The 22,154-nt window shown below is 41.9% G+C and overlaps 1 protein-coding gene across 8 annotated transcripts in view; it reads right to left on the reverse strand.

Annotated features, from left to right (window-relative positions):
- The window catches only part of cep63 (centrosomal protein 63), an 83,110-nt gene that overhangs the window by 27,656 nt on the left and 33,300 nt on the right, over positions 1 to 22,154 (reverse strand). For all 8 annotated transcript variants that reach the window (XR_011344033.1, XM_069896498.1, XM_069896500.1 and 5 more), the window contains 3 exons: positions 9,027 to 9,172; positions 6,727 to 6,819; positions 2,424 to 2,517 (listed from right to left, as the gene is read on the reverse strand). Coding sequence is in view for 7 of the 8 variants with exons in the window: in XM_069896498.1 (XP_069752599.1) it covers positions 2,424 to 2,517; positions 6,727 to 6,819; positions 9,027 to 9,172 (333 nt within the window). In the remaining variant the exon portion in view is untranslated. The remainder of the gene's footprint in view (positions 1 to 2,423; positions 2,518 to 6,726; positions 6,820 to 9,026; positions 9,173 to 22,154) is intronic.

Consider the following 22,154-nt stretch of genomic DNA (forward strand, 5'->3'; position numbering starts at 1 on the left):
TGGTACAATAGGGACACTTAAAATGCTCTTTGATAGGCGTAGGAAAATAGAGGGTTATGAATGTGAAAAGGGAAGGACTAGGGAGGGAGTAGGTATAAAAACAATGCTGGAGAAAACTCAGCAGGTCAAGCAGTGTCCTTTATATAGCAAAGGTAAAAATACATAACCAAATTTTATCTAATGCTGGGTTTAAGTGTAGATTATTATAGATCATATCACAGAATAAGATGAAAATACCTTTTATTTTATATAGTGGAATTCTAATTGCATCTTATCTATTTTCTATTCAATATTAATTTTGTTATTTTATGAGGAACGGATTAACTGTTAATTCAATACAACTATAGAATTTGATATTTCGTAGGAGACAAGTTAAATAAACAATTATGGGTATATTTCTAATTTACAATTTATCTGGATAATATGTATTACGTGACCTGTTGTATGCTATTAACTAGAAGACTATGTACTTAGGGTTTTGTCTATTAAAAAATATTTTAAAAAGAAAGAAAAAAACATAACTGACGTTTCAGCCTTGAGCCCTTCATCAAGGGATGGAAAAATATTGGCAGGCGAACAATGCCTGTCAACATTTTTCCATACTTTGATGAAGGGCTCAAGTCAGAAACATTGGTTGTGTATTTTTACCTTTGCTATATAACACCCAACCCCAACCAACCAATTTTCCCCTGCAACCGCTGCAATCGTGTCTGCCTGTCCCGCATCGGACTTGTCAGCCACAAACGAGCCTGCAGCTGACGTGGACTTTTTACCCCCTCCATAAATCTTCGTCCGCGAAGCCAAGCCAAAGAGAAAGAGATATAAGGGACACTATTTGTCCTGCTGAGTTTCTCCAGTTTTGCATTTTTACTTCAACCACAGTGTCCGCAGATTGTTGTGTTTTACTTCCAGGGACTAGGCTTACATAGGTTGGCTCAACATTGTAAGGTGACGGCCTCTACTGTGCTGTTATGCTCCATGTTCCATGATAGGATAAAAATCTCAGAGCTAACATGGCAATACCAATGGAGAGCTGGTAGCTCTGTGAGGAAGGCATCCTAGTTAACTGAAATGCCGAGTGACAAGGGTCCAAGACAACTAAGACTACCAAGAAAGTAGTACTGTAGCAGCATTCCTTAACATGGCGCCTCATTAAATCTCCCTGCCACGTTAGGCCTGAGATTTTGCATTCTCGAGAAATCGACCCTATCATACTTGCAGCATTTGATCTTAACAAGAAGTTTACAGGCATGGACATAGAAATCTACATTTCAAAAGTAATCATAATTCCTCCAGAGAATTGCAGGCAACATTGAAACACAAATTGTTCAGGTGACACTGGTCAATATGAAGATTAATGTAAAAGTCTCGTCAAATCGTGGGCCAGCCCTGCACACTCACTACAATAATTCAGCTATTTTATGTTTGCAATCTGTGATATTTTTGCCACACCGTCCTCATTTGTACTACGAGGCTGTGGCCCAAAGTCGTTGAGTGATGCTGATCTGACTTTCCACAAGGCTCAACAGGCTCCCTGGTGTGCTTCAAATTTTGCCCGTCAGTGTGTGCTTGCCTGCTGCAAGCAATGAGAAACTGGAAGGATTCAATGGGTCATGCAGTATCCATGGAGAGAAATGGACAAACAACATTTAGGGTCAGGACCCTTTTTCAAGGGAATAAAAGGGTCCCGACTCAAAACCTTGACTCTCCATCCATGAATCTTGCCCAACCTGTTGTTTTTTTTTTCCCAGCTGGTCTTTGCTTGCTCAAGATTCCAGCACTTGCTATTCTTGTGCTTTAATATGGATGCTGACTGTTGTTCCATGATGCAACTGAAAAGACAGTGGCTCTTGGTTTGCATTCTACATTGTTAACTGTTCTAATGAGGAAGCAAGAAGATTACCAATTCCCAGAAACAGGACTGAAAGTGGGGTGAGAAAGGATGCTTTAAAAAAATTGACACCCAAGATTACTGCTTCAGATCCAGCTCCCTGAATCCCTACTGGAACCTATGCACGACTGGACAGCCTACAATATTCCCTACAGCCCAAAAGGATTTACTGTGCCCAGGATCACCCAGCTGAAGCTGTCGTTTTTTGCAAACATGAACTCTCAATCTCTTGAGATGGTAACTCAGATAGAAAATGAGAAGGATGGGAGATCGGGGGGGGGGGGGGTTATCAGAGAGAAAGATAACAATAGAAAAACCATTTCTAATCATTTCAAAGGGGCTTGTTATTGTCCTGCATCTTAAAATTATAAATTATCTCAATGTTGCAGTTAAGTCAGTTACATAATGGTAAAACAGCTCCAAGAGCAGGTTATGCAATATTTCTAAACAAATTAAGAAATATGAAAAAGGAAATTATACAACATCTACAGTAATTTTTTTCAATAAATAGAGGAACACTGATGCTCTGTACCTTTTTAACATCCAACTTGCATTTACTGTTTTCTTCTTCCATCTGCTTCAGCTCTTCCTGTTTTTTGAGAACATTCTCATTTGCGGAATCTAAACTAATGAAACCGATTTTTATTTCAAGATTATGCACTCTGAGAAAATTGACCTTTTTTTTCTCTCAAGGCTGTGACACTGAGAAACTCCACTATCATCAAATGGTTTCAAATGCTATGGTTATAAATTTGTGTCTTTTCTGTTCTACCTGTACATTCAGATTCTGTGATCTGACCTCCCTTAAGCAGTCTGACTATATCTGATTCCAATGGGAAATCATGAATTGTACATTTAAAAGCCTAGTAGTCGAGCGAGGGAGTGTTACAGTCAACCTTTCTTTTGACCTAACTGAATCTCATTCCATTACAAACATGTTCCTCCTCAAAATCAATAAAGTGGTGTAAGGTGAATGAAAAATCATAAAACTGATGATGTTGGACGGCTGACATTAAAAGAGACCATGCTGAAAACACTCAAAATATGTGGCAGCATCTGTGGAAAATGAAATGGCTAATGTTTCAGGTCAAAGATCATCTGAAACTTTTTTTCTCTTTTCACAACCTCTACCTGACCTTTTATTTCCAGCAGTTTCTCTTCAGAGCAATCAATCTTTGGTTTTACCCATTAGCAGCTCCATTCCAGAGGTAAAAATATTTAACTGGATTAGTACAAGTGGTTTGATACAAATCAGTACAACTTTGGTTTGTACACTTTACAATTTCTCCGTCCAAAAACAAGGGTGTGTGAACAAATTCTAATTTATAAAGAGCTTTCACAAAACTTTCATACATTATAAATACCATAACCCCATAATGCCCTCTAAATTTAACCAGCTATGAGTTCATGACTCTCCCCCTTCCAAATCTTACCTCAGACTTGCAAAGGGGTTCTTCTTTTAAAAAAAACCATTTTTGCTTTGAAAAAATATAACTTGCTCCTGTCATTTGACAGACTACAAAATATCAGCATTCTGCAAGATGCAATAAAATTAATCAGACTATGTGGCTGCAAGATTGTGTTCCATTGTAGACCACTCAACCCTCTGGGCACATCAAGAACTTGAAACATCATCAATACATGCACATACATTGCTTGAAAGTTGAAAGAACTATAGTGGGGGAAAATTGAATATCAAACCAGATGATGACAGAAAATAGCAATGATTAAGGTGTGTTATAAATACTAGAGAGATTGGTGGTTTGAAAGAGAAGCCAAAGTGTGAGCCCAAGGGCAATGGAACAAATGGATGTGGAAGCACAAGGCCAAAACAGAAGGCTCAAAGTTTTGGCAAGGAAGGAGATGGAGATTGAAGATGCTGGCTATAATGTTCCCAGATTCAGTTCAAACAAAATCATCGTTTGTGGATAATACAACAGTAGTCGACCTCATTGGCAACAGTGATGAGTCACACATAGAGAGGAGGTTGGGAGGCTCAGAAAAAGGTGCAAAAACAACAACCAGAGTCTCAAAGTAGACAAAAGAGATGATTGTGGACTGAAGGAGGATGAAGGGCACAATGGCTCCATTGTGCAGAGAATGGAGAGTACAAAGTTCCTTGGTGTGGATATAACAGATGGCATATTCTGGACCCACAACACATCCTCATTAGTCAGAAAGGCACAGTAGCACCAACAATTCCTAAGAAGGTTGAGGAGAGCAAGGCTACTGACCCCCATCATGATATTTTACATGAGCAAAGTTAAGAGCATCCAGTCTGGCTGCATCTTTGTATGGCAATGGTAGCTACAAAGCATTGGACTGGATGTCGATTATCTAAATGGCCAAGAAGATCACTGGGTCCCCCTTTGGTCTATTGATAATATTTACCGGGAACATTTCTTAAAGCATTATTGAGGATCCCTACCATCAATCACACAATATTTTTGACCTACTACCTTCAGGAAGGACATACAGGAGCAACAAAATCAGGACTGCCAGGTTGGGAAAGAGCTAACTGCAGGCTAGATTGAACATTTGTTGAATGATTGATGAATGGTATCCTGTAACCTTGGTTTCTTATAAAGGAAACTGAAGTAAAATATTTATACACATTTATTTTATATTATATTTTTATGAATGCATGTGATTATTATGTGCTGTGTGAGAAATGCATCACATATGTGGTCCAGAAAGACACTGTTTCGTATGGCTGTATATGTGCAGTCAGATAATAAAAAAAACTTAAGCTCTAGGAAATTTCCAGGATGCGAATTGAGTGGTCTGACAGTTTAGAAGCAGTCAGGTGTTGAGAAAGATGTGGTGAGATAGAACTAGATGCTATTGGCAGAGATGAGAAAAATGGAGCCACATTTTCACATAATAATATCTATTCTTGAACAATATATAGGTAAGAAATAGGAACAAAGATTACATCACGCAATTGCATCAAAAGACCGTAGTCAGTATGAATTGGAAACAACGTCTCCTCCTCACTGATTATCAACACAAGCACATCCCAAGGATGTGTGCTTAGCCCACTGCTCTACTCGTTATACACCCACAAATATGTGGCCAGGCACAATTCCAATGCTATTTACAAATGACACCACAATTGTCGACAGAATCACAAATGGCAATTAGGAAGCGTACAGAAGGGAGACAGATCAGCTCACTGAATGGTGGAACGACAACAACTTTGCACTCAACATTAGCAAAACCAAGGAGATGATTGTGGACCAGGAAGAAGTTAGGGGAACATGACCCAGTCCTCATCGAGGGCTCAGTAGTGGAGAGGGTCAAGAACTTAAAATTCCTGGGTGTCATCATCTCTGAGGATCTGTCCTGGAGCCTCCATGTTGATGCAATCACAAAGAAGGCTCGCCAGCACCTATACTTTCTGACGTGCCTGACGAGATTCGGTATGTCATCAAAGACTTTCGTAAACTTCTACAGGTGTACCGTGGAAGAGCATTCTGGCTGGTTGCATCACTGCCTGGTATGGAGGTGCCAACTCTCAGGAAAAGAATAAATTCCAGAGGCTCGTTAACTCAGCCTGCAACATCACAGGCACCAGACTAACTCTATCAAGGATATCTACATGAGGCAGTGTCTTAAAAAAACAGCCTCTATCCTCTATCCTCTACCCTCCAACCAGGCCATGCCCTCTTCACTCTGCCACCATCGGGGAAAAAGGTACAGGAGCCTAAAGACAAGCACTCAGTGGCACAACGATAGCTTCTTCCCAGCTGTCATCAGATTCCTAACTAATCAACCATGTGGGATTTGTCCCGAGCTGTAGCTGAAAGCATGGGAAGATATCCTTGGGGGGTTCTGGCTAAGATTTTTAAATAATTCCTGAACACAAATGAAGACGCAGATGACCTTTTCAAGATGGGCAGCAGGGAAAAGCCTCTAAACAACAGACCTGAGACCTGCCTTATTTTTCGTGTACTATTATTATTTTTTTTACTTGTAGTAATGTCATAAGATGGTTAGAATATGAATGTTTTGCACTAAGATGATGCCGCAAAAACATCGAATTTCATGACTTGTTCAGCATGATAAATTCTGATTCTGATTCACATGTAAAGTGCCCCGAAAGATTGGGGGTTATGATACCTAGAAAAGTTGGGGCAGTAATTGTTGAAATAAAAGGCAGAGAAACAGGTGATGGGAAGACAACAAGTGAAAAAAGAGACACATCAAACATGAAGATCTGACACTGAGTGTAGCTGATCCTACTCAGCTCAAGGCATGGGAAAGCTTCCCAGTTGGGCATTTAGAGAAAAGGGAAAAGTCGGAACAATTACGGTGCAAGGTCCAACCTGACATCCTTTACCTTGCTTCAGGATCTGACTTCTGCTTTACCTGGTGAGTATTGAGTTTAACAAACCTCCCACATTTCTTTGACGTGAAATGTTCATGACAAGTTCAAGAATGGACAACAATTCTTCACTCCTGAATCATGATGCCCCCAGACTACAAATCTCAACTTCCAGCCTCAGGGTTAGGAATACACTCAACATGTCACATGATAACTAGAACTGGGTTCACTTCAAATACAAACCAAAAATAACGAATGGAAACAATATATTTAAAAAGCCAACACCTGAAGCCTGTGAGGAAAGAGTCAAGAAAAGGAACTAATGAATAGATCTTTATGCGCCAAGACATAACTTAATAGATCAAATGGCACCCTTCTGTACGATGTGATTCTTTGATTTAAGCACTTGTCTGGAATATTTTCACTCCAGATTGGGAAGTGAGAAATAGCTTTGAATGTCAGTTTTGTATTCTTGCCACAACACGTTTCAAACTCTCTTGATGTTTACCTCTGTTTAAGGACAGTAACTTCATCCATCAGATTTTTCTCACTTTGTGGGCTTGTCTGGAGGGTAACTTCCCGCTGGAGCTCAGTTTGGCTGCTGGAAACCAGAGTACAAAAAGAACCTACTTTTTAAAAGAGCTCTGTTCAGAAATGTATTTAATTGCAGAAGTGCATTAATAAATTAACATACATTTGATGCATTTTGAGGAAATTAACAGCAAGATCAATGAAAATAATTTTCAGTGTTCAATATTTAATCAATACTGAAACATGAATCTTAAAATATCAACTGACATCCTTCTACTTTATCCACAAAACCTTTTCACAGCCATGATTGGGATGTAGCAATTCTACGGTGATAACCAGTTTGAATGGAGAGCACAAAATTCTCCCTGACATGCATCACAACAAAGATTATATTACTTCCCATCCACTGGTTTTCCCCACTGTACTTTTACCAGAAAGAATTTCATTGGGGAAACATTAAATTTCTAGAGTTCGATTGCAATTTTAAACAAACAGGGTTGGCAGGTTAATTGGTCACATGGGTGCAATTGAGCAGCGTGGGCTCATGAGATGGAAGGAAATTTTACTATTCTGTATCTCTAGATTTTAAAAAAAATTAAACTAAAATGTAATGTTGTAAAAAATTCAATTATAAAAAGCAGCGAGGACAAATTGCAGGAGAACCTATGACAAAAGTTGGCATGACATCAGAACTTGCTCTGTAAAAAGTGGAAAAGAATCTCAAGCATCTCATCTAATTTGAATCTATCACAGAAAAAAGGTAATTTAACCCATCAAAACTGTGCTGCCATTCATTCAAATTATAGTGGACCTGGCCCATTCATCCACCTTTTACCCAGAGGAAAATCAACTGAGTTCACTGTTTTCAAATAATCTGGTACCATTTGTCCTCTAATTATTAACTTCTTTTTCCCATTCTGCAGAAAAAAATGGGTATTTTAATTCCTTTAACTTAGGCATAATTATGTGATCAACGGACGGATAGGAGTTATGCTAGGTGCAGTTCCAAGAACTCTCAACAAGTTTAACTCTACAGTACAACTCCGATTATCCAAAATTGTATTCTCCGAAACGAATCAGAAATCCTCATTTATCTGAAATATTTTTGGAGCCGAATTGAACAACGATTGTCCTCATTTCAGGTAATTCCCTCACCTCTCTTTTCCATTTCTTCTTTACCTTCCCCTATTGACTTTTCTCACTAATTCTTCCTCTCAAATTGCATGCTGCTGTCTCCCAGCCGCAAGCGGTCGGAAGAATCCAGTGTCCCAGTGTCATCAAGGATAAAGGTCTCCCAGGCAGGAGCAGGATCTCGAGCTCAGTGGTGTTCCCTCCCCTTCCCTCCCCACACACCGGAGCTGCTGACATCGACTCCGAATCCTCCACTATGTGCATGTGCAGTAGACGATTCAGAATTGGGACTCGGGTGTCGGGAGCTCTGGCAACTAGGGAGACAGGAGCCCACCGACTCGGCAGTGAGTGTTCCTCCGGCCCAGGAAGCCTCCCCAGGGATCAACGGCAGCTGTGGGGATGCGTCTGTGATTGGCAGCGGTGTTGCGGCCAGCATTTTTTTGTGAGAATTAAGCATCATTCTAATGCTTAAAAAGCCTTCCCTTGTTGTTTAAACTTTGATACAAGTGATTTGCTGTTGCTACTTGGCTGTTTTAAAAAAAATGACCAGTTATCTGATTAAAAAAAACTGTTTATCCAACATAGCCCCGGTCCCGACCATTTCAGATAATCGGAGTTGTACTGTACTTGATTTACATCCTATCCACCAAACTAAGCCACATGGTTGCCTACGTTACTCTTACAGCAACTTCCGAGCTTACAGCCCACAAGGAGGGCAAAGCTTGGAATGGAGAGTCCTGTTGCTGTTCCTTCATCATGACCAGGTCTAGATCCTGGAATGTGACTCAACAGCACGCTGAGCTCTTTCACCACAAGGACTCCAACGCTTTAGGAAGCTGGTTTTTTTTTTTTTTTTTTTTTTTTTTTTTTTTTTTTTTTTTTTTTTCACACCATAAATCACAATAGCCATGATATACACTTTTTCTTTTCCACATTGCTGGTTCATGAATAAATGCAGGCCTCATCAGCAACAGCCCAAGGTTGGATGGATTTTGGAATCTGCTGTGCTTTGTGCAGGATACCAGTTATAAGCTGAAGTTATAAGCTGAACTGGAAGCTCTTATCCTGTCCATAACTGCTAACATACAGAATGATATGTTACCCAACCCATGACCTGATAGTGTCAGCCCAACTACAGTGGATTACCTGGTAGCTTTCTCTCTGGCCAGTAGTAATTCATTACACCTGGCCAATTCCTTACTCAGTTGCTTCTGTTGGAGATCTTTACTCTGAATTAAGTATTCTTGTTCTTGCAGTTTTTTCTTCAGTTCCTCATTTTCTTCCATCGATTTCTAATAAGCAATGAATTTTTTAACAATATGAGAATAGATGCAGGAATTGGTCCATTCAGGCCTCCTCCCCTGTCCATTAAGACGATGGGTCAGCTTCTACCTCATCACCATTTTCCTGCACCTTTATCATACCCCTCGATTTTCTTACTATCCGGAAGTCAAGCAATCTGAATGAATTCAAACGACTTCCAAAGTATGCTGGAGATATTTCACGACCCCTGATTGAGATATTTCTTCATGTCTGCCCTCAATGGCATTACCCTTACTCTGAGACAGTACTCCCAAAAAAATAATTGACGGCACTGCCAGAGCTGCGGTAATGGCAGATCTGCTGCTGGTACAGACTCTGAGAGATCCGAGACAAGGCACTCCTCCACAGGGTCTGACCGCCAGATCCTATTGCCAACAGCTCCATACAGGCTTCAAAGTCTCTGTTAAAGGAGCAGAATTTAAAATACTGTGACTGCGGGGTCTGAGCCCAAGATGGCAGCACCTGTGTTTGGCAGAGGCCACGAGAGGTTGTCGTGAGCAGCAGACTGGTCCAGGGCACCAGTAACGGGGAAGAACATCCTCCACTGAGAAGAATCAGAGGAGATGACCCTAAGGAAAGTAAGCACAGGACTGGGCCAGCAAGGGGATCTGCGGCTGAAGGGCACAGACAAACAGCGAGCTGACGGCGACTTGCAGGCAAGGAACTCACAGAGGTGGCAAGCTGTTGGTAGCTTCAGGTCAAAGGATTCACAACAGACTGAGGGCTGCTGGAGACTGGTTCATGAGAACCAGGTATTGGAACCAGGATTCGAGAAGGCGTCAAAGGCAAGAAGGGTTTTTGAAGGGCCTGGGAGCTGAAGACTTCTTTGTCGTGTTGGAGGTTTGGATCTGGGATCAGCTTGCCAATGGTTTGAACTGAACTGGAGCCTTGTGCGGCTGCAGAGTCTGCGGGAGCGCTGGAGGCGAACCCACGGACGCTCAGTGACTCTGGGGGACTCTGTTTTGTTTCCCTTTCTCTGACTATAAGGGGCGCCAGATAATGTTCATGGCAAATCTTTGCATTAGGGCAAATGAAAGGCAATTTCATGTAATATTACATGATAATAAATAATATCTGATCTGATAAGATCCACAGCCAGGGAAACAATCTCTGCATTCAAATTGCAAGCCCTTAAGTATCCAAGTTTTGACTAGACCTCTCATTTTTCTAAACTCAGGAGAATGAAGTCCCAGTTGACTGAAGCTCTCACGGTACAGCAACCCTGCCATCTCTGAAACCAGTCTAGTGAATAAAACATACAGTAAGCTCTAAATGATCAGGAGGTCAAAGATAATACATTAAAATTTAATGAAATGCCAGATAACTGCTTTAAAATATCAATTATTTTCGAGTGATACAACCTTATGTAATCATGCCAAATTAAAGCAGCAATATGGCCCAACTGATGATCAGATATAAGTGTGAATCCAGCAAAACTGAAACACTTCCCAAGAGGCAAGCCCTGCAAAAACAATTTAACCCAAGCCTAATATCAACATAATTTCACTGAATAAGGTGGGATCCACACAAATGGCCGAGGGCCAAAATGCTTACAATTTTTGTCTCTCACTCCCTACTTCGATTGTCCTTCTCGGAAGGTAGTTTATAAGCAAACGTCCAAAATTCCAGTCTCTGACCCAGCAGCTGGAAAGTGCTCATTTGGAGTCTGGGCTGGTCTCTCTTAAGGTCCAAATTCAATTGTTGCCTCCGTAGAAATTGGACAGATGACAAAGTTGGCTGTGGAACCTATCAGATGCTATTTAATGTCATGCAATGAAACAGAAATGTGATATTCCACAAAATTGCCTTAGTCTGCCATAACGGAGACAAAGATTGGCCATTAGCATTATCTGGCGCCCTTTTCAGTCAGAGAAAGAAAAGCAAAAGAGAGCCCCCCCAGAGTCACTGAGTGTTCATGGATTCCCAAATCTGGGAACTGCTGGCACTTAAACCTCATTGTTACACAGTGCATCAGAGGCTAATCAATCCATGGATCCCATTCCACCATTCACTCATTATCTTTGCCTTTTTCGTGAATATCCTCCCCTAACCAGAATCCATGCTCAAACCTGTCACTTTCAAATAGTAAAGGTAAAAATGCATAACTGACATTTCAGGCTTGAGCCCTTCATCAAGGTATGGAGAATGTCGCCAGGTGTCCCAACAAAAGAGTGAGAGGAGAAGGGGTGATCACAAGGCAGGAGGCGATAGTTGGAGAAGGGAAGGAGGGATGGCAAACTTTACCCTGTTCTTTCAACCCATCACCACTCCCACCCCACTGACAATGAATCAAAAGAGATGAGAGAAAATTAACAAAAAAAAGTAGTCAATAAAAACTAGAAATTTCCACAGGATATTGAAATCTCCACCAACGACAGAAAATATATAACCTCTGATTCATGAATAGTCTTGTTCTATTGGTTTTAGATGCTTATAACTGTAATAAAACATAATTTAACAGAAAAATGTATAAATTAGCAACCATGCTTTTATTGCCTGGCATAAAGTCAGGAATGTCAAAGAAGCACTAATACTGTGGTAGTCTTTTACATCACAACTTTGTTTACTTCAAACAAATCATAAAGAATTAGGGATATTAAAAAATGGAATGGCCCATGTTGTAATTTTAACACAGGGATTTCACTTTATATTTTAAATTTGACTTTTTTAATTGCAGATGAACTTTGTATGTTAACCAGAATAAAGCCAAGTTTGAAGTGACTCTTCAAAATCCATCCCTCCATAGACGATGATAGTTTATTGCCAATTTATATTTTTTTAGAATATTACAGCACAGTATAGGCCCTTCAACACATGATGTTGTGCTGACTGAGGTAAACCTATTCCACAATAATCTAATCTCAAAGGCCTTGTCAGTGATGACTCTGTCCTTCACATGACCACACTTAACCAGTCAGTACGGATTGGAAACGTCTCCACCTCACTGATTATCAACAAAGGCATATCCCAAGGATGAGTGCTTAGTCCACTGCTCTACTCATTATTCACCCATAACTATGTGGCCAGACACAATTCCAATGCCATCCACAAGTTTGCCGATGACACCACCGTTGACTCACAGAATCACAAATTGCAATGAGGATGCGTTCAGGAGGGAGATAGATCATCTTGTTGAATGGTGTAAGGACAACAACTTTGCGCTCAACATCAGCAAAACCAAGGAAATGATTGTGGAAGTCAGGGGAACACAATTCAGTCCTCATCAAGGGCTTAGTAGTGGAGAGGGTCAAGAACTTCAAATTCCTAGGTGTGAACATCTCCGAGAATCTGTCCTGGAGCCTCCACATTGATGCAATCATAAAGAAAGCTCGCCAGCAGCTATACATTGTGAGGTGTCTGAGGAGATTCGATATGTCACCAAAGGCTCTCAAACTTCTGCAGGTTTACCTTGGAGAGCATTCTGGCTGGTTGCATCAATGCCTGGTACGGAGGTGGCAACTCTCAGGACAAGAGTAGACTCAGCTCATCACAGGCATCAGACTTCACTCCATCGAGGTCATCTACATGAGGCGGTGTCTTAAAAAAGCAGCCTCTATCTTTAAAGACCCCTAGCAGCACTCTGCTACCATCTGGAAAAAGGTACATGAGCCTAAAGACGAGCACTCAACCGCACAAGGACAGCATCTTCCCTGCTGCCATTTGATTCTTGAATAATCAATGAACCATAGACACCGCCTGACTTTTCATGCACTATTAAATTTTACTTTTTTTCTAGTAATGTTGTAAGATGGTTATAATATAAATGTTTGCACTTTGATGCTGCAGCAAACCCTGACTTTCAATGACAATAAATTCTGATTCCAGTCTCATTACTAAATCCAACCAACAAGATGTCAAGATCATATTCCAATTAAAACAAGGTCTTGGGACCAGAATGGCATCCCCAGTGCAGTCTTAAAACCCAGTGGTGCAGGGTTTCAATCTAAGAAGGATTGGAGTTGCAATTATATCCTTGTTTAGCCTCAAAAAAATGTTTGATAGATTATTCCACATTTAATACCAAAGCTATGAAGACCTCCTGAGAGACTGATAAGAGTGATGTTAAGGAAATGCCTGTAAGAGATATGCAAGAATATTTCCTGGCTAAAGAAAACTTAGTTATTCACACAAGCTTAAAACAGCAAAGGCCTGAGTTAAAACACAATGCTGGAGAAATTCAGTAAGTCAAGCAATGTCCTTTATATAGTAAAGGTAAAAATACATAACTGACATTTCAGGCTTGAGCCCTTCATCAAGGAGAATGTCACCAGGCGTCCCAACAAAAGAGTGGGGGGGGGGGGGGGGGGAAGAGGGAAGAGGTGATCGTAAAGCAGGAGGTGATAGGTGGAGAAGGGATGGCAAAGATCAAGGGGAGGAGGGATGGCTGGGGGAAGGGAGGGATGAGAACTGGAAAAGGGGAAGGGAAGGTGGAGGGGGAAGAGGAGAGCAGGTTAGCAGAAACTGGAAAAGTCAATGTTGATGCTATCCAGCTGGAGAATGCAGACAGAAAATAAGGTGTTATTCCTCCAAATTGCAGGTGGTCTTGGTGAAACAGTGCACAAGGCCTGGACAGACATGTGAGTGTGGGACTGTGACACAGAACTGAAATGGTTGGCTACTGGGAGGTCTCTGTCACTGGTGCGGACGGAGCGAAGGTGCTCAGCGAAGCGATGATCTCCTAGTCTGCACCCAGTCTCTCCAATGTAAAGAAGGTCACAAAGGGAGCCCCGGATGCAGTAAATCAGTCCTGTGGATACATGTGAAGTGTTGCTTCACTTGAAAAGCCTGTTTGGGGCCCTGGACCTTGGTGAGGGAGGTGGTGTAGGCGCAAGTGTGGCACCTCCTATAGCCACAGGGAAAGGTGCTGGGGGGCAATTGGTGGGGAGGGATGTGCACAAGGGAGTCATGCTTGAGACCTGATGGAGGTTTATAAAATAATCAAAAAGTGTATGGTTGACCCAACTGTAGATCATTTCAGTTTAAAAGATCGGTGAATATCAGGTATTTAGCTTAAACAAAAGTAGAAATTAAGCAAGATGCCAGGTGATTAATCTTCCTGTTTCTGAAATGTGTTGAAAGTGGTGACGTAATGCTCTGTGCACTCAGGAAGAAGTTGGGGTCATGCCAGAATTGGAGAATGTAATTAGGGGTCAGAGCCAATATAAATAACTCCCAGTTGGGGGACAGAGAGGAATTTTCTATTTCCCCTATTGTATCTGGGTGTCTGACTTTTTTTAAGTACTGAAGTGTGGGTATGAATGGGGTAGGTACGGATTAAAGTGGGTTTGATCATGAAGATACAAGCATTATCAGTCCAAGATGGTGATTGAATACTTCAAAGGGAAGATGCTGGAAATCTGAAATAAAAAGAGATGGTATGACAAACAAGGCAGTTATCTGCAGAGAAAAAGGCAGGCCAATACCGTAAGAATTAGTGCTAGAATGTCATTGAAATATAATGTTCTATTCTACCCTTCCATATTTATAGTAGTTAAGTCTGAGTTTAAGCCAATGCTCACTGGAGTTCAGAAGCAGAAATTAGCTTACAGTTAAAAAAAAAATCCAGGGAGACATGATAGAGTTGATACTGGGATTCCTCGTGAAGGTACTGCATTCAACGTACATGACATGGCTTCCTCAACACCGAGAAAGCCACAGGCAGAGTAGGTGCCCACTTTGTGGAGCACTTCCATTCAGTCTTCATGGGTGATGCTGAGCTTCCAGTCACCTATCACCTTTGTACGTATGTCCACGTCTGCTGCAGGCTCGCTGGTGATTGACAAGTCCGATGCGGGACAGGCAGACATGGTTGCAGCGGTTGCAAGGGAAAATTGGTTGGTTGGGGTTGGGTGTTGGGTTTTTCCTCCTTTGTCTTTTGTCAGTTGAGGTGGGCTCTGCGGTCTTCTTCAAAGGAGGTTGCTGCCCGCCGAACTGTGAGGCGCCAAGATGCACGGTTGGAGGCGAGATCAGCCCACTGGCAGTGGAAAATGTGGCAGGCACCTAGAGATTTCTTTAAGCAGACCTTGTACCTCTTTTGGTGCACCTCTGTCTCGGTGGCCAGTGGAGAGCTCGCCATAGAACATGATCTTGGGAAGGCGATGGTCCTCCATTCTGGAGACGTGACCCACCCAGCGCAGTTGCGTCTTCAGCAGCATTGATTCGATGCTTGCAGACTCTGCTAGCGCTTCCATCAGCGCTGTCTCTGCTCCATCCTCTACATTCATTGGAATGACTTCATCACCAACATCAATATTAATCAGGTATTTGATCCCCTCCTGTGGGTACCTTAAATTGCTATTTTCTTTAAGTTGGCTATAATTCCCCCTGGTGAGTGATATCACCTCACTTTTTCCCCAATTGAAGTTGTACCAGAGAGTTTCCCATAGTCCTCCAATACCACGTGTAGTTGAAGTAAAGAATTGGCAGGGTCTGTCAGATATATCAGCACGTCATCAGAAAATAAGTTGATTTTGTGCTCCTCCTGGCGCACTCTATAACCTTTAATATCTGGATCCTGGCGAATGGCCTCAGCCAGTGGTTCCATCGCTAGCACAGAGAGTCGGTGATGGCAGGCACCCTTGTCTACTAGATCTGGTAAGTGGGAAAGCTGAAGAGATTTGTCCATTGGTTGTAACCTTTGCCTTGGGTGAATGGTATAGTGCTCTAATCCAATTTGGAAAAGTTGGCCCTAAACCCCCTCCAATCTATCAAGAGCCTTCTCTGCATCCAGGGAAACAGCCAATCCCCTCTCATTTCTGATTTGTGCCTAGTACATTACACTCAACAGTCTGCCAATGTTATCCGCTGCTTGCCTCTCCTGCACAAAGCCTCCATGGTCTTTATTTATTAATTTTGGTAAACAAAATGCCAATCTGTTTGCCAGGACTTTGACAAGGATCTTATAATCAGTATTCAGCAGAGAGATTGGTCTATAAGAGGGCAAAAGTGGATCTTTACCTTCCTTTAAAATCACCCTAACAATCGTCATTGTGAAAGATTCTTGGAAGGTCCATGTCTCCCTTGCTTGGTCTATCAACTCTGTATACAGAGGCATTAATAAATCCTTAAATTCTTGATAGAACTCATGGGAATCCATCATCCCTCAGAGACTTGCCAGCTTGTAGCACATTCAATTCTTTTTCCAGGTCTTCCTCTGTAAGAGGTAGGTCTAGTCCCTCCGAGTTTAAGTTTGGAAGATCTAATCTGGCCAGAAACTCACCATCACATGACACCCCCCCCCCAAAGGGCTTTCATTATTTGACAGGTTTCAATGAGATCCCCCTTCATTCTAAACTCCAGTGTGTACATCAAATGTCCCAGAGCTATCAAATGCTCTTCATATGATAACCCTTTCATTCCAGGGATCAGTCTCATGAACCTGGTCTGGACCATGTCCAAGGCAAATAGGTCCTTTCTCTGATAAGGAGCTCACAAAACACCATGTGGTCTGACTATTGCCTAATAAAACTGCAATATTACATATTTTATCCCTCTCAAAATAAATGCTAGTGTTGCATTTACCTTTCTCTACATGCAAGTTAAACTTTAGGGGAATCTTGTACGAGGACCTCCAAGACCCTCTGCACGTACGCGAAGCCAAGAAAAAGAAAAATATTGATGACAACTTAAATAATTTATATAAGTTAAATTACGCCCCCTTGCTGGAGTGAGTCAAGGAGGATTTAAATAGATGGATGTCCCTGTCCATAACATTAGTGGGCAGGGTTAAGAGAATCAAAATGAATGTGTTACTAAGATTCCAGTATCTTTTTCAGACATTGTGCCATTGCCCTGGGGTTTCTTCAAACAGCTGCTACACAAAGTCAGAATGTTTCTGGAATGGTAAGGTGGCAAGGGTCTCTATGGAAAAATTAACATGGAACTACAGTCTAGGCGGATTGAAGATGCCAGACTTTAAAAAATATTATTGGGCAGCCCAGTCAAGATACATCACCTCTCTCTTCCAGGGAGGAGATCTACCATCTTGGGCACAAATTGAACTGCACCTGGTGGTCAAGAGGATGGCAAAGGATTTTATTTATAAATGGGGTGCTAAATTGCTATCAGGAAAGAAGGGCAGCCCCATATTAAAACAAGTGATTAATATCTGGAGCAAAATTAACAAATATTTGAATGTAAAAGTGGGGCTGTCCCCAAAAATTCCCCCAACTTCTAATAAATTAATACAATTAATGGTAGGTAACAAGATCCTGGACACCTGGTGCTGTAATGGCATCAGGTGCATGGAGGACTGTTATGAGTGTGGCAATTAATGTCATTTAAGCAACTCAAAATAGATAGATTTGCCAAATCAGACATTCCACTCCTATCTTCAAATAAGATATTTTTTAATGGGACGTATTGGATCCAAGTACGGCCCTACCTTGGTGCACTGTCAGAGACCATGACTCAAAGAGGGAGTGGAAAGAAATTCATTTCTGCAACGTATTTCCTGCTCCAGTTGGATGGACCCAAATCGGGCCTCCATAGATCGAGAGAAAGATGGGAGTCGGACTGGGTATTGTAATTGATGAGGGATGCAGGCCCGACTTATGCCAGGACAGCATGACCACGGTCATCAATGCAAGGTACAGGTTGGTGCAATATAATTTCTTGCACCAGTTATATCTAACACTGCAGAAAATAAACAGGTCAAAACCAGAACTCTCTGACCAATGCTTCAGATGGCGACTAGGACGCTCATGCACACAACCTGGTCATGTGCCAAGGTGAGGCTCTTTTGGGAAGAACAAGTCCAAGACCTAGAGAAAATCATAGGTAAAGATTCCCGCAGGGCCCAGAGTTGTTCCTGTTGGGAAGCATAATGGACATAAGGCTTACAATGAAGCTGTCCAAATTTCAAATCCAATTTGTGTTAATTGCATTGGCAGTGGCCAGGAAGTGCATTGCGGTGACTTGGAAGACCGTCTCTAGTCTTAGTATCAAACGATGGAACAAGGAAATTCAGAGCTGTGTTCCCCTGGAGAAGGTAACTTACAATTTGAGAAACAAATATGACACTTTTCGAAGGATTTGGCAGCCGTACATGTACCACATAGCCATATGGCAGTGACTGATACCCCCATTCCCTGCCGTGGTGTCCTCTCCCTCGCACTAATTATGATCAAGGAAAGTCAGGAATATATATCGCTCACCAAGCAGTGACAATCTCTGCTCCCTAATTATTATTTATTAATCTGGTGTAAAGTTTTTTGTTGTTGGTCGAAGTCTGAATGAGCTGTCCTGTGTAAAGATGCAAGCTGGTGTATGCAGTCAATAATGAGAATGGAGTCTATGTAAATTTGAATACAAGCTGCCAAGATAGCACTAACAATGTATACGTCTGTTCAAGCTCGTGTAAAAATATAAAATATTTTTAAAATACTGTAAGGCCTGGATACAGTGGACATGGAGAGGTTGCTTCCCTTGGGGGAGAGTGGGGACCAGAGGGCACAGCCTCAGAACACAAACACGTCCCTTTAGAACAGAAAAGTGAGGGATTTTTGAGTGATGAATCTGTAAAACTCATTGCTGTGGTCAACTGGGGAGGATGTCAATGGGTATATTTAAGATATAGCTAGGTTCTTGATTAGGAAGGGAATCAAGGGTTACTCGGAGAAGACAGGAGAGTGAGGTTGAAAAGGATCGTAAATCAGCAGACTCGATGGGCTGAATGGCCTAACTCCATTCCGATATCTTATGTGTCCTTTGCATTGTACTCATGAAAACATCTCATCTTTTGACCAAACTCGGAGCTTGGTGACTTTCACAATTTCAGAGAACAAGCCTTTCTCATCTGGCCAGTTCTGACGAAAACTAATTGTTTTTCTCTCTTCACAGAGGCTGCATTACCTGCTGAATATTTGCAGCATTCTCTTTTAACATTCCCAGCACCTGCAATGTTCTCTGCATTTCATGGTTCCAGCATTATTTTCACTTCCTCCCGTATACACGCACATCAGTGTATTTACACATCTGCAGACAGATCAGCTGCCATGCTCCGGTGGTGACAACATTTCTGTCACTTGCTCCCTCTTGATCTGTGCCCTTTTCAAATGTTCCCTTGCTTCTCTCTGATCTTCTCTGTATCAAAGCACACTCGATTTCTCAAGTTTTCCCCGTTCTGATAAAACACCTCAATTGTTCCCCTGCTGGGGATTCTATGTCGAGACCCCCATATTGTATATATATATGGTCCCAAAAATTGGTCTAACTGTTCAGCACATCCCTGGGGATCTTCTATCAGGGAGGTCAGTTCTTTCTTAAAGTTACACACTTCAGTACTGGTCAGGGGCACATTTACGAAACCGAGACCCTCTCCCATGGGAACTTCCCGCAGTGGTCTCATCCAATTGGTTTCTGGCTTATTAGGTCTGGGTTCCTGCTCCCTGGGAAATGAATCAAAGGGTTCTGCCCTTTCTTCCTGAAGAGTCTCACGCTGTTCTGAATTAAAGTTACCTCTCTCTCCTGCCAACAGAGGTGGTAATCGAGTGCTTTGTGAGCAAGTTATCATACCACTCCTGCTCTCTTCTCTCTTCTCTAGTGGTGGGGGAGGTGGGGAAGGTGCAGAAGGGTAGGTCATAGGAGGGGAAGGAAAGATAGGAGCTGGCATAGGAGGAACATAGGGTGGAGGGAGGGAATGTAACACATCCCAACCCTGTGATTCAGGGACAAGAGGTTCCTCCTCTCTCTTATCCCTGGATTCTTTCTCATTCAAAACCAGCTGTTCAATGGATCCCTTGAGCCAGCAGGCTGCATATTCCCTGCTCTCAACATTGTCTTTCTGGTTTTGATAGAGCCATAGGTTCAAAGCTTTACACATCCATTCATCCTCGGATCCGAATTTTGGCCAGTACACGGAGCTCCCTTTAACCGGGTATTTAACCCATTCATTACAACAATACCTGACCATCGTCAGTTTGTCTTTACCGCGGGTCTTTCCTGTGCCCCACTCAGATAACATCAACCCAAGCGGGCTGTACGTAGCTATCTGGTGGTCACGTCCTGTGTCAGGACTCTCATCTCTACTGCCCGCTATTCCCATGCTTAGGAACAAGTAACATACTCTTACCGAGTTCTGGCAGTACTGCTCTAGCGCGCGTCCTTCCGCCGTTTGTTCTCAATGCCTCTTCTCGGATATCACTCGCTTCTTCCACTGACCAGCCACCCGTCGCCCGTGAGTCCAGCTGAATCAGCCGGGGTGCACCTACTCTCGTCGTCGGGGTACTCTATCAGTGGAGGGAGTGTGATCCCGGACGAGCCCCCATTTGTTAGAAATTAAAGTACCTTTAAAGAAATTGCTCGAGACAAAAATTGAGAACAAAGAACATTTATTACTACAACAATGCAAAGTTGGGTGCTTCCCCTTACCCTGGGAATACACCGTCAAATGCCTTACTTAAGGTCAATGTAGACAACATCCACTGCCACACCCTCTGTAAATATCTTCACCTCCTTAAAAAAAGCTCAATCACGAAATGCCACACAACCTGTGGAATTCTCTGCCACAAAAGCCAGTTGAGGCCATCATTAAATATAATGAAGAAAGAGTTCTGATAGTGAGAGAAATCAAGGAATATGGGAAGAAGAACTAATTGCAGAATTTAGATGATCAACCAACGAAGGCAGAGTAGTGCCAAATGGTCAAACAAAAAGTTAATGGGGCTTGGCAGAATAAAGTTCAGCATACACTAAATAGGCCAAAGGGCTTGCTTCTGTGATATTGTGTTCAATAACCCATTAATCCTGCTAATTTCTGTATTTTTTATTATAAAACTCAGGTGCTGCATCTTGCCATTACATATCTGAAGCCTTGCAACATTTAGAAATAATAAATTTGCCAATTTTTTTTCTGTAAGAGGTTCCAGACAGTGGATAAAAGAGCATTCTATGTAATGAAAGTGATTGTGAAGCAATAATCGGCCATCCATTGAAGGTGAAATCAAGGAGAAAATATCAAAAGATTAAAGATGTTGCAAAGGCTGGCACAAAACAAAATATACAAGTCAATGATGCAAAAAGTGAGAAACAAATCTGATCCAGTAACCGTGAGAGAGATGTGCTTGTAGCATGACTTAAGATTGTGAATATTTTAAAAATCCATGTCAATTGAAGAGAACCAAAATGAAAAAGGAATTGGGCAACACTGATAATAGATTGTTGCACAAGGAATGTAATGAGAAATAATTCTAGTCTGGGAGAACACAAAGTAGGAACATTAGGAGTGGAGAACATGGATAACAAGGTATGGAAATCTCTGATGGGTATAATTTACAAGCCCTTAACTACAGCACTGTTGAAGTGGGTATTAGTCAAGGAGTAAATGCAACTTGCAGTTAAAAGGAGTACACTAATCTTCATTTTGACTCGAAAAATCAAATTAACCAAGGAGATTTAGAGAGGAGTATTGATAGCCATGTCCTGATGTAATACTTCATGCTAATAAGGAAGGAACAGTCCATTTTAGGTCTAGAATAACAAGGCAAGGTTAACTTGGAACTAGCTGAAAAAATACACAATGTGCCAGATAGTAGTGATCCCTACCTCCTGGAGGCTTCAGAGACCTTGACAACCTAAACTAAGACTCTGGACTCTAACGCAAATACATAAACTCCCAAAACATTCCATTTCATGCTGTGACCTAGGAAAATATTATCATGGAAAGAGGAAAGATTACAGCAAAGCATTGAAGAAATGCAACATCCCAACAGGTTCCTTGGAATCTTTGACCCATGGTCAAAAAGTGAATTAGGCCATCCAGCCCGTCGAGTCAGCACCACCATTCGAATCATGGCTGATGTATTTTTCCTCTCAACCCCATTCTCCTGCCTTCGCCCAGAAACCTTTAACACCCAATTAACCTACACGCAATGGTGTGAGGAAACCGGAGGCCCCCCCCAAGGAAAACCCACAGACATAGGGAGAATGTACTAACTCCTGACAGACAGCACA

This window comes from Narcine bancroftii, chromosome 9 (genome assembly GCF_036971445.1).
Source record: "Narcine bancroftii isolate sNarBan1 chromosome 9, sNarBan1.hap1, whole genome shotgun sequence".
NCBI lineage: Eukaryota > Metazoa > Chordata > Chondrichthyes > Torpediniformes > Narcinidae > Narcine > Narcine bancroftii.